This window comes from Salvelinus fontinalis, chromosome 2 (assembly GCF_029448725.1).
Source record: "Salvelinus fontinalis isolate EN_2023a chromosome 2, ASM2944872v1, whole genome shotgun sequence".
NCBI lineage: Eukaryota > Metazoa > Chordata > Actinopteri > Salmoniformes > Salmonidae > Salvelinus > Salvelinus fontinalis.
The window spans coordinates 74,928,874-74,941,787 of record NC_074666.1 but is presented as its reverse complement, the minus strand read 5'-3'; the positions used below and the strand labels follow the sequence as shown (position 1 = coordinate 74,941,787).

General features: G+C 49.2%; 1 protein-coding gene across 1 annotated transcript in view; it reads left to right on the top strand.

Moving 5' to 3' along the window:
* The window catches only part of LOC129825920 (E3 ubiquitin-protein ligase SMURF2-like), a 56,167-nt gene that overhangs the window by 37,401 nt on the left and 5,852 nt on the right, over positions 1-12,914 (top strand). The window contains exons 8-13 of the mRNA XM_055886038.1: positions 850-1,064; positions 2,285-2,369; positions 5,547-5,705; positions 5,856-5,909; positions 10,541-10,742; positions 12,491-12,594. Of these exons, the coding sequence (XP_055742013.1) occupies positions 850-1,064; positions 2,285-2,369; positions 5,547-5,705; positions 5,856-5,909; positions 10,541-10,742; positions 12,491-12,594 (819 nt within the window). The remainder of the gene's footprint in view (positions 1-849; positions 1,065-2,284; positions 2,370-5,546; positions 5,706-5,855; positions 5,910-10,540; positions 10,743-12,490; positions 12,595-12,914) is intronic.

The following is a 12,914-nucleotide window of genomic DNA, read 5'->3' as shown; positions in this document are numbered from 1 at the left end:
TATGATGCCATAAGACACAAGGTTACTGAAGCCAAAACACTAAAGGAGGGAGGTTGGTCGGGTAGGATGGGTGGGCGTATATAGCGAATGTCTAGCAACCCGAAATTTAGCATTTTTGCTAATTAGAAACTACTTAGCATAGTAGCTAATCCTAACCTTAATTCTTAACTCCTAGCCTAGCTAACATTAGCCACCTAGCTGAATGTTAGCCACAACAAAGTGGAATTCCAAACATATCATACGTATTGAAAATTCTTAACATATTGTACAAATTGCAATTTGTAACATCATACGAATTGTAATTCGTAACATATACTAAATGGAGAGAGACCGGTTTACATTTACTATGTTATGTCTGTCCCTGAGTCCAGGCTGAGTGAGTACACAGTCTCACCCACTACCCAACCTCAAACCCATGGTATGAGGCATGAGTCCCCAAGGCCTAGACAGCATTGAATTTGTATCAGGAGACTGCAGACTATTGAACGGGGCCCTAAGACTCTTATGCTCCAGACGGTATTGTTGCTCCACAGTCTCTCTCTCTCTTTGCTCCCTTATCAGCTCCCTTCCTGTTACTCTGCTCTGCTCTAGACTGGCCTCAGGCCCCTCACTCAATACTGCTCTGTGTGTCTGTGTGTGCCTGTGTCTCTGCCTCACTGACCTCGTGATGCTTAAGAAAGCAGGCGCAAGCCAATGCCTAGCCCTAGCATCTAAGCGTATTACAAGCACAGCTAGATATGAAATATGAGTAGACACGGGCCTGATTTGAACAAACCTACCATGAAGGATATATTATAACCCACCCTCCTTGTCTGACTGTGATCTCCTCCTGTTCCCTGTCTCTCCCAGGCCTGCGTCGGAGTACTCCAGCCCAGGCCGGCCTCTCAGCTGCATTGTGGATGAGAACACGCCCATCCTGAGCACCAATGGGGCCACGCCCACCATTCCGTGTGTCCCGTCCAGCGACCAGCGGGCCCAGGAGAGACGCGTCCGCTCCCAGAGACACAGGAACTACATGAGCAGGACACACCTCCACACACCCCCAGACCTGCCTGAGGGATACGGTTAGTGGAAAGAGGATTCTAACACCCAATATGGACACACCGGACATACACCAACATACACACAATCACACTATAGGACTACCACTTCGGTTCCCACAGCCAGACTAGACTGGAGCATTCTGTATTATGAACATCGTCTATGACAGACGTGTCTACTTCTGTTTTAAGACCGGTGTCGTCATTGCAATGCCTCGGTGTTAACTGCCTCCCTCCTCCTCTCTTCAGCCCAACGCTCAGCTGAATCATCCTGCTAATCTATGTCCCTGTTCAGTCCCAACAGCACAGCCACCATGAGTCTGCAGCGCAGCATAAGCAGCCTGACAGGCCCCATTTAAAAAAAACAAATTGAATCGATCTAGCAGTTAAAGTCCTCCCCCTCCTCTCCTTCCTCACATGCAGCCCATGGGCGGCTGCTTGATATTCAGACACTGTGTAGTCTTGCTGAGGATTTAGGAGTGCTGGCCAGAGGAGTAAATAACAGCAGCCCAGCCCAGCCCAGCTCTTCAAGATTAGGAGGGTGCTGTCTCTTTTTGGGCCAGCTCCTCTGAACCGCTGTCAGCAGCCCCAGTGGTGGGCCAAGGTCGGCCAAGAAGTGTCACTCTGTGTCGAATGCATTGCGCTCGGCGGGGGGGGTTATGTACACACATGTTAGAGAGGCAGGGCGGTGGGTCCTAAGGAATGCCAGAGAAGAGCTTCCAAGCTCATGGAAATATCTCTGTCAAGCTGTGATGAATGAGCTCACCAACACACAGACAACCATCTTCTCCCCGTCAGCCCCGCAACTGGGAGCCAAACGGACTCAATCCCTGCTTTTATCTCCGTCTGTGTGATCTCTCTTACGCTTCCACACACGCTCGGATCAAGATACGCACGCACATTGAAGCACCAATAACAATCCTCACAGTGGAACAAATGTATAACTAACTGCTTTATTTTCCTTATCATCCACTCACATCTCTCACTCATCTCTCACTCATCTCTCACTCACCTCTCACCCTCTTACTCATCTTTCACTCTCTCACTCATCTCCCACTCCCTCACTCACCTCTCACCCTCTTACTCATCTCTCACTCATCTCTCTCTCTCATCTCTCACTCTCAATCATCTCTCACTCATCCCATTCTCTCACTCATCTCTCACATGTGTGTACTTGTCTGTAATCTTTGCTCTGTACCTCTTATACCTGTATGAGTAGCCATGCTATTGTTCCCCCCTTACAGAGCAGAGGACCACGCAGCAGGGCCAGGTGTACTTCCTCCACACCCAGACAGGAGTCAGCACATGGCACGACCCTCGAGTGCCCAGGTATACCCACCACCACTGTCTGAACACACAGAGCCCAGGTATACCCACCACCACTGTCTGAACACACAGAGCCCAGGTATACCCACCACCACTGTCTGAACACACAGTGCCCAGGTATACCCACCACCACTGTCTGAACACACAGAGCCCAGGTATACCCACCACCATGGTCTGAACACACAGTGCCCAGGTATACCCACCACCACTGTCTGAACACACAGAGCCCAGGTATACCCACCACCACTGTCTGAACACACAGTGCCCAGGTATACCCACCACCGCTGTCTGAACACACAGAGCCCAGGTATACCCAGCACCACTGTCTGAACACACAGAGCCCAGGTATACCCACCACTGCTGTCTGAACACACAGTGCCCAGGTATACCCACCACCGCTGTCTGAACACACAGAGCCCAGGTATACCCACCACTGCTGTCTGAACACACAGAGCCCAGGTATACCCACCACCACTGTCTGAACACACAGTGCCCAGGTATACCCACCACCATGGTCTGAACACATAGTGCCCAGGTATACCCAGCACCACTGTCTGAACACACAGTGCCCAGGTATACCCAGCACCACTGTCTGAACACACAGTGCCCAGGTATACCCAGCACCACTGTCTGAACACACAGTGCCCAGGTATGCCCAGCACCACTGTCTGAACACACAGTGCCCAGGTATACCCACCACCGCTGTCTGAACACACAGTGCCCAGGTATACCCACCACCGCTGTCTGAACACACAGTGCCCAGGTATACCCAGCACCACTGTCTGAACACACAGAGCCCAGGTATACCCACCACCGCTGTCTGAACACACAGTGCCCAGGTATACCCACCACCGCTGTCTGAACACACAGTGCCCAGGTATACCCACCACCGCTGTCTGAACACACAGAGCCCAGGTATACCCACCACCACAGTCTGAACACACAGTGCCCAGGTATACCCACCACCACTGTCTGAACACACAGAGCCCAGGTATACCCACCACCATGGTCTGAACACACAGTGCCCAGGTATACCCACCACCACTGTCTGAACACACAGTGCCCAGGTATACCCAGCACCACTGTCTGAACACACAGTGCCCAGGTATACCCAGCACCACTATCTGAACACACAGTGCCCAGGTATACCCAGCACCACTGTCTGAACACACAGTGCCCAGGTATGCCCAGCACCACTGTCTGAACACACAGAGCCCAGGTATACCCAGCACCACTGTCTGAACACACAGTGCCCAGGTATACCCACCACCACTCTCTGAACACACAGAGCCCAGGTATACCCACCACCACAGTCTGAACACACAGTGCCCAGGTATACCCAGCACCACTGTCTGAACACACAGTGCCCAGGTATACCCACCACCACCACTGTCTGAACACACAATGCCCAGGTATACCCAGCACCACTGTCTGAACACACAGTGCCCAGGTATACCCAGCACCACTGTCTGAACACACAGTGCCCAGGTATACCCAGCACCACTATCTGAACACACAGTGCCCAGGTATACCCAGCACCACTGTCTGAACACACAGTGCCCAGGTATGCCCAGCACCACTGTCTGAACACACAGAGCCCAGGTATACCCAGCACCACTGTCTGAACACACAGTGCCCAGGTATACCCACCACCACTCTCTGAACACACAGAGCCCAGGTATACCCACCACCACAGTCTGAACACACAGTGCCCAGGTATACCCAGCACCACTGTCTGAACACACAGTGCCCAGGTATACCCACCACCACCACTGTCTGAACACACAGTGCCCAGGTATACCCAGCACCACTGTCTGAACACACAGTGCCCAGGTATACCCACCACCACGGTCTGAACACACAGTGCCCAGGTATACCCAGCACCACTGTCTGAACACACAGTGCCCAGGTATACCCAGCAACACTGTCTGAACACACAGTGCCCAGGTATACCCACCACCACCACTGTCTGAACACACAGTGCCCAGGTATACCCACCACCACCACTGTCTGAACACACAGTGCCCAGGTATACCCACCACCACCACTGTCTGAACACATACATACTCTCTGTACACTATACGCAGTACACTTATTAAGTATTTCCAACACAAATGATTTGAGGCTGATGACAAAAACAGGATGATCTGGGATGCTGTAATGTAGTTTCATGCAGGTTTGGGTGAGGCTGTTGATATAGACCATCACCTACCCCCACCTATGTTTCTGTCATGGGATGGACAATCAGTGGCTAGCTCTCCTTAGGCTTGTCCGGAACCTTCTGTAAATATGCTGCTGGTTACATGCTGACAAGCTACGATAGAGGGCTGGTGTCACAGTTCTTTGTCGCTCAGTTGGTAGAGCATGGTGCTTGCAATGGCAGGATAGTGGGTTCGATTCCCCGGACCACCCGTATGTGAAATATATACACTCATGACTTTAAGCCGCTTTGGATAAAAGAGTCCACTAAATGGCATGTAAATGTAAACCACAGGGATCTGAGAGGATTCACAGCAGACACCTCTGGCACGCCCTCTCCCTCCATACCCTCAGCTCTCAGCACACAGTCTTCAGCCCTACTGTACATGTGGCTCAGAGACGCCACTCACTCAGGCATGTGTGTCATGGATTACCACAGGCCCAGAGGAGATCACACATCAACACGTCAGTCTACTGGGAATAGAGTCAATAGAAAGAAAGTCAGTGATTGAAAAATACCTAGACGTTGCTGTTCTCTTGCCCCCGTGGAAATATGTGTGATAGCATGGAATGCAAGAAAAATGCCATCTATCTTGGTCACGCCACACCCTGGTTGTGTGTGCAGCAGATGCTGGGCTGTCAAGCTCCCAGTGCTGAGAGGCTTGGTCATTTGGCTGGGCCTCAGTCCGATAAGTCACTACCGTTGAAGTGGGGCTGCTGTCATTTCTTAGTTGCTCTCCACAGACAGCTAAAGGAGTCCAGCTGAAAGGATTGCATGGCAGCAATAAATAATTTAGACGGGAAGAAGAAAAATTGAAGAAAAGTGATGTCGTTTTGGGATCTTTTCTCACGCCTCTTTGTTTCCCAGTTACCGTCAGCCTTGAGGTCTGCTTCATACCTTGACTTTGATTGGTCTTATGTCTTATTCTTTTTATTTTCTGCCCTTCACCTCTGACTGTGTTGGGGATTTGTGCTTCCCAGAGACCTGAGTAATGTAAACTGTGAGGAGCTGGGCCCACTGCCCCCTGGCTGGGAGATCAGGAACACAGCCACCGGCCGGGTCTACTTCGTGGACCACAACAACCGCACTACGCAGTTCACAGACCCGCGCCTCTCCGCCAACCTGCATCTAGTCCTTAAGTGAGTATCGGGTTATACCAGCGCCACAAATTAAACATGGTCCAGAGCCTCATAACAGCCCAGATAAAATGAGAAGTAGTTGAGGGAGAACTGTACTGTATGACTGGCTGGCAGTGTGGCTGTGTAACTGTGGTGTTTTGTGTTCTGCAGCCCAAGCCCCAATGGTTCCCGCAGCGGCATCGAAATTCAGAACAGTCCGATCAGGTGAGTTCCTCTATTTCCCCCCTCTATTCTGTGGCCAACCTCTATTTCTCCAACACTTGTTTCTGGGGAGACAGAACAGACTGCACACAGACACACACACAGATACACACACAGACATATTGACTCCCCCACACAGGATGTTTTACAGGAGAGTCCAGTGCCAAGGTGTGTTAAGCACCTGTTGGGGTTCAGCTATCAGAGCAGCCTTTCTCCTGTGCACACACTCTCCCTCACACACTCCCACACACTACCTCACCCATCCAGACGCACACACTGCACGCACAAGGCTGCATTCCACCGCCCGGCAGCGGTTTTGATCATGCAGGGGTTTTAGCACACAATCCGTCACAAAGCTTGTTTTGGCTTGACATCAGATAACAATGTGGAAACCAAGACTGATGTGTCTGTGGCTGAGGAGCGTCTTACGTCCAGGAAACGGAGCATAAATTTGATGCCCGAGTCAATGAATGAATTGTGTGTGTGCGAGATAGTGTGTGTGTGTGTTGGTACGTGTGTGTGTGTGTGCTGTGTTCGTCAGTGCATGCGCTTCAGAATTTTTCCTCGCAGCTGTTTAAACACGGCCCATGTAACGATAGATGCAGCATTACCCACAGTGCAGTATAAAGGTGGAGCAGAGTACGGGCGGGTTCGGTGGGCCTCCTCCGTGTGACCTCATTCCTGCTCCGTGCCGGGAGAGGCGGAATGCACCGATGAAAAGATCTACTGTTATTTTCCCCTGTTCTGACAGATCAAAGAACGTGTTTGGGACTTTGGTGCTTTTTCTTTTTCTGCGGTCCTCTGAAAATCATATAAATCCCAGGCTGGCACGCCATGTATGTTTGTAATGCAGGAATCTTGTCTAAAGCACAATAATGTCCAGATGTGTGAAAAGCAGTGCACAGTGTTTCTTCTTTTTAAAAAGCACTGGTCCGATTATTATTTCACTTTAAAGTTGGGAATTAGAGTTTACTAGGTTATTGATTCCTTTATTTGAGAGGAAGAATTGTATTGAAATGGAAGGTGTTTAAGATGAGCCAAGAGTGGGTTTGTGGCCATTAGAATGATGTATGATGGGCCCTGGATCCAACCACATACCTTCCCTGGGTTCTGCTTTAAAGGGAGAAACCCTTGGCTTTGTCTTGGAGAACCTAAGGCTGCATTTACACATGCAGCCCAATTCAGATGTTTTCCCAATAGTTGGTAGTTTGACTAATCACATCAGATCTTTGACATCAGATCTTTTTCAGAGCTGATCTGATTGGTCAAAAGACCAATGAATGAAAAAAAGATCAGAATTAGGCTGCCTGTGTTAATGCAGTCAACAGGATCTCTAGGTGTGCACTAATGTAACACACATTGGATGGTGGCTCAGAGGTTTGGAGTGTGCAGTCTGCTGGTTAGCAGAGGGCTCATGGGCCTGACCCAGTCTGACTGGATCATCCTATCTGAGAATACCTTCTCTGATTTTATCCCCTCACTGTGGAGCAGAGAAGCTGGACTCTGGCTGAGACGAGGGGTGGGAGTGACATTCCAACCAGCGACAAAACTCTGGAAAAGATATCAGAAGGCCGGCGTGGTTTTCCATCAAGACATCTGCCTTTTATCAAGGCAAACGATTTCAGAAATTCTCACCCCTCATGCTGTCATCCCACAAAAATGTTTGATATATACGTGTCCTTCAAGCTATAGTTTATTACCCCTTTTATTTGCTAAAGACATTGCCTCGGCGGGCCACAATACGTTTTTGTGATGTTGCAATCTCCTGACTCTAAGCCTGGTCACTGGACAATAGGTAACAAAAACCTTGTTGGGCCTCAGATCTGCCCTCTGAACTCTGGCATGAACACTCAGATCAGTTCCCAGGAGTCTAGTGTTCTCTAGCTTTACACTGAGTTCACTGTATTACTGTCTGAGCTTCAGCAGGTTACACACCATGCCATCTTACTCTCTTAAAACAAGTTAGAAAAAGAGAGAATGCACACGTGTGTGTGTGTGTGTGTGTGTGTGTGTGTGTGTGTGTGTGTGTGTGTGTGTGTGTGTGTGTGTGTGTGTGTGTGTGTGTGTGTGTGTGTGTGTGTGTGTGTGTGTGTGTGTGTGTGTGTGTGTGTGTGTGTGTGTGTGTGTGTGTGTGTGTGTGTGAGACGGGGCAGGAATGTTTGATTTATGAGTGAAACTGGAGGGAGTGCTGCTCTGTACCTCTCCTCTCCCTGTCTGAGTGTTCCTCTCTGTTTGGGTGCTGTCCGGAGGCAGCCCTTCCTACCTCCACCCTCCACGACTTTCCCTCGCTCCCTCTGAGTCTAGTCTGCAGGAAATAAAGGGATTGAGGAGGAGGACTGGAGTGCCCTATGGGGCCCTGCTGCTCTGTGGGATCGCAGGAAGTGGCCAGCTCAGCTCAGCTAGACGAGGCCAAAGACAGTGGGAGCCTAGAGCAGTCAGTCCTTAGAATAAGCTGTCACTGTGTATTATGGTGTGTGGATATAAAGATCAAGATGGCTGCTACATGACTGTCAATTACTCCTGCTCAGTGTATGACCCTCCAAACAAATCTTTTTGAGAGCTAGGATTGTGTATTTGCCATATTTGATTACATTTATACCTAATAAAAGGTTGTCTGGTTTTGTATAGTACAGTGAATGGCAAATGTTTGGTAGGTGTCCCAGACAGAAATAGATTTGCTGAGTTGTTAGAAATGACTGGATTTCAGTGGTTTTGGCTTATCCAATATTATATGATCCTGTACTTTTTGGGCCTAGGTAAATCCATTTAGCCAGGATGGGTTGTTGCTCCATGACTCTCCTGTCACAGACTCTCTGCTTACCCTCGCTCACACTTACCCACACACATAAGGCGTCAGCATGCTTCAGTTCGGCCTGGTGGCTAGCCGTAGTCAGCTAGGCGAACCAAACGAGTGTGCTGGCGTACTCCCTTAAAAGACCTTCGCTTGAAAGCAGTAATAGTACTGTTTGTCAATTTTGAGACGCCGTAGCCAGTATACACTTCCTCCAAATAGTTACAATTAATCTAGGATAATTTAAGAAATCTGTCATTCATTTAGATGTTTTTGCTGAGGAAATCTTAGCGCAATTTTTCACCTAACAAAGATGTTTGGTGCAGTAATATTTCTAAATGAAAAAATGTGCATGAAAACGAGTCATCTCTGGTTGAATGACAACAAAGACTTTACTGAAGAATCCCTACTGTTGACCAATCACAGACAAAGGGGTGTAGACTTCAGCTACTGACTTCGGCAAGAAAAGATGTTTTGTGCCCGAACAAGAGAAGAAGAAAACTAACCAAAGTCCAAAACGTCACAAAATGCTGTCATAATATATGCACACTTTTCCGTCTGAGAAGCATGCGGATGTCTTTACACACTCTGCCCCTCTCTCTCACTCACACACACACACAACCCTTTGTGGCTGGCTGTACAGCCTGGTGTTGATGACCCTGCTCAGGGGGTGAGTGTGCCCACTAAAGTGCAAAAGGCCAGCATGCAAATAATCCTCCAGCTCTGGCTCCATAAAGGGCCTTTTGATTCTCTCTCTCTCTCTCTGTGTCTGTGTGTGCGTGCGTGTTTCTGTTTTTGAGCAGAAGGGCCTTCTACCACCAGTGCCGTGGTTCAGAAGTTCACTCTCATGCCAGAGATTTGGGCAGGAGTCAAGAACCTCGTTCACTACCAACACAGATCATACTCATAGCCTGTCTTTTGATCTGGAAGTTAACCGTTCTACAGCACTGATGTGTTATCACAGTTACAGCCACCCACTGAGGTGGTCGTCCTAGCTGTTAGGGACCCTACACAACTTGGTTGTTCATTTATTGGTTTCCTATAGTCAGCAACACGTATCCTCTTATGAAGGAACTTGCATTGAAATGTCACTCCTGTTAATAAACAAATAAAGAACCTTCCTGAACAATTTAAGCTGAAGACATGAGGTCTATGGACACCGTCATTGAACCCTCACTGCTCAGTGCAGAATGAGACCGACACTGAATCTATTTGCAGATGTCTCTTGCTGTGGCCAGATTTTGCTTCCCCCCTGTAAGACTGTCTATTTTCTCTCTGTCTGTGCCGTGCTGTCTCTCTCTCTGTGAGACCACCGTGGGGCCAGGTGGGGAGGGGAGATGGCATGGCACACACCTGTGAGCTGGCAGAGCCCAGCACGGCAGGGGCCCACGGAGTTGCCCACGAGGAGCGTACGACAGAGCCGTTTGTATGGATAGCCTGGCGGGGCGTGGAGGAAGGGTCACTGGCTGCACCTCACCTCCGTCCTGTAAACAGACAGACAATGTGGCGCCTACGGACACATCACACCACCCTCTGGCTCTGCCCCCTCATGTGTGCTTGTTCAGAAATACCACCTCCACCTATGTCTGTGGGCACATGGCAGCTTGTTTGACTTGATGTGCTTCCCAGATGACCTCAGTGTGTTTACCTCTCGTTCTCCAGTCAGCAAAAGGAGGGAGACAGAATTCCTGCCTGGCTTTATTTTGAGTTGTTAGGGTTTCTGGGTTTAAGGTTTTTTGTGGTGTTTTATTTTTGTGTACCTGTACGTGTTGTTATGACCCCAAGTCTCAACAATGATCTTTCCCTCTCCATCTCTTCTCTTTCTCTTTTTCTCCATCCCCAGCCGTCAGAACCAGCTGAAGGAGCAGTCCCAGCAGGCACTGGTGTCTCCAGGTAATCTGCCAGAGGAGGCCGAGTGCCTCACGGTGCCCAAGTACAAGAGGGACCTGGTGCAGAAGCTGAAGATCCTCCGCCAGGAGCTGTCCCAGCAGCAGCCCCAGGCAGGCCATTGTCGCATAGAGGTGTCCCGCGAGGAGATCTTTGAGGTGAGACTGTCGAATTAGTGTTATTCCCTCAGTTCTTGAACACAACCAGCATTATTGAGTCTTTAATTAGTATTACTGAAGAGGTTGACTATCCCGATCCTGAAGGAAAGCATCAACTCTGGACATTTTCCTCACTCTCATTTACACTTGTAAAAGTTTATTATACCAGATATTTTACCTCAGGCAATGGTTTTCCCATCCTCTACTTCCCTCTCCTCAAGATCGTTGCTTGTCATGTTTCTGTCACGGCGTTATCCACCACGCTATTATCTATGATGTGTGAAGAGAGTTTGTTCATATCCAAAGCAGACCTCGTATTTGAAATTAGGCTTTTGTGAAGTGCACTCCTCAGTGGGGGAGGTTTTCTAGTTTGGGAGGTGTGGAGCCTCATCAGAGCAACAACACCTGCAACAGACTACATGACCCTCGTAAAATATGTGATGGAATGTGCTGGAACAGCTTTGTCTGTTAATCTGAAGGAAGACATTTTTGTCGGCTGATCTCAACACGAAAGGGAGATGGGGGTGGATTTTAAGGCTAGACATAACTTCATCGCTTTTCTGGACACGCCGAGCTGTTAGAAATACGACTGTGTGGGCAAGTGTCAGCTGGTGGACTGTCAAGCTGTCTCAGTGTGTACATTCTATTAAAGATAAGAGGCCTTATTTCTCTGGTGTCACCGCTGACACATCCTCAGTGTAACTGGAGGGCACGGTGGACCAGCTCTGGTGTCACCGCTGACACATCCTCAGTGTAACTGGAGGGCACGGTGGACCAGCTCTGGTGTCACCGCTGACACATCCTCAGTGTAACTGGAGGGCACGGTGGACCAGCTCTGGTGTCACCGCTGACACATCCTCAGTGTAACTGGAGGGCACGGTGAACCAGCTCTGGGGGGAAAGCGGTGTTATTGTTCCACTCTTCTGTTCTGTCTGTTTACTATCATTCTCACAATCCACTTTTAATGAGACTGTCCCCGACACTTAGCTGGCTAGGGCCTGTGTCTGCAGCTCTCGGCATGTGGGGTGAACGCACCAACCCAGAGTGGGGTGTAATGATCCCAGACTCTGATTACCAGGAGGAAAGTTTGTTACTAAAACACTTCTAATGTTCTACAGAAGCCCCCTCCAGCGAGGAACATGGGGTGTTTCTCATCATTGTTTCAGGACAGTTCCTTCTTTTCTTCGTTTTTTTTTGTCTTCAGCTTGAAGCAATTTGGAATTGCACAGGTCTTTGGTCATTGGTTTGCATGTTTAGGACAGGCCGGGCTTGGCCAGACTCATGCTCTGCATTCCTACCCCGTTTCCCATGAGCCACTGAGACTGGGACAGTGGTGACGGGGGCGGGGGGGACATTAGTGAGACTCACGGGATCTCTTGGTGGAATGTGTCACGTTGGGGAATGTCCTCTTATTAGCCCCACCTCCTGATAATGCGCTTTGATTAAGGGTGGACTGGACACTCAGGTTACTTAGGCAGGGGAGGAAAGGGCGTACATCATTGCTAGCCAGCCAGGCTGGTCCTAAATGACAGAGCACAGGAACGTTTATTCTTTGGCTCGGTCCCCAGAGCCAGCATCACTCACACACAGACGTTACAGTGCAGATAGATGCATCCCTCTGGCCACAGACCCTGGACTGTACAGTATTTACCAGATGGTCTCTGATGGAAGTACTCGGTAAGTTTGGGGATGCAGTCCTCCATCCCAGTCCCGTTTGTTACAAAGGTGTATCTCTGTATGTGTTACAGGAGTCTTACCGCCAGGTGATGAAGATGAGGCCGAAGGACCTGTGGAAGAGACTGATGGTGAAGTTTAAAGGGGAGGAGGGGCTGGACTACGGAGGAGTGGCCAGGTAGGAATCCACAGCAAAGCATGAGGAAAAAACGAAGTTATGCTCAATATGCATCATCATGGAACAAAGAAGATTTCTATTGTGTGTTAGAGAAGTAATTGCACCTGGTCTGGAACCAACAGGACACTGAACAGCTTCTACCCCAAGATATTAGTCTACTAACTAGTTAACCAATTAGCTACCCGGACTATCTGCATTGACCCTCTTTGCACCAACTCTTTTGACTCAAGCATATAGCCAAGTTATCTCATTGTGTATTTATTCCTCATGTTATTATTTGTTCTATATTTTTCTCTCTCCGTTGTTGGGAAAGGCCCATC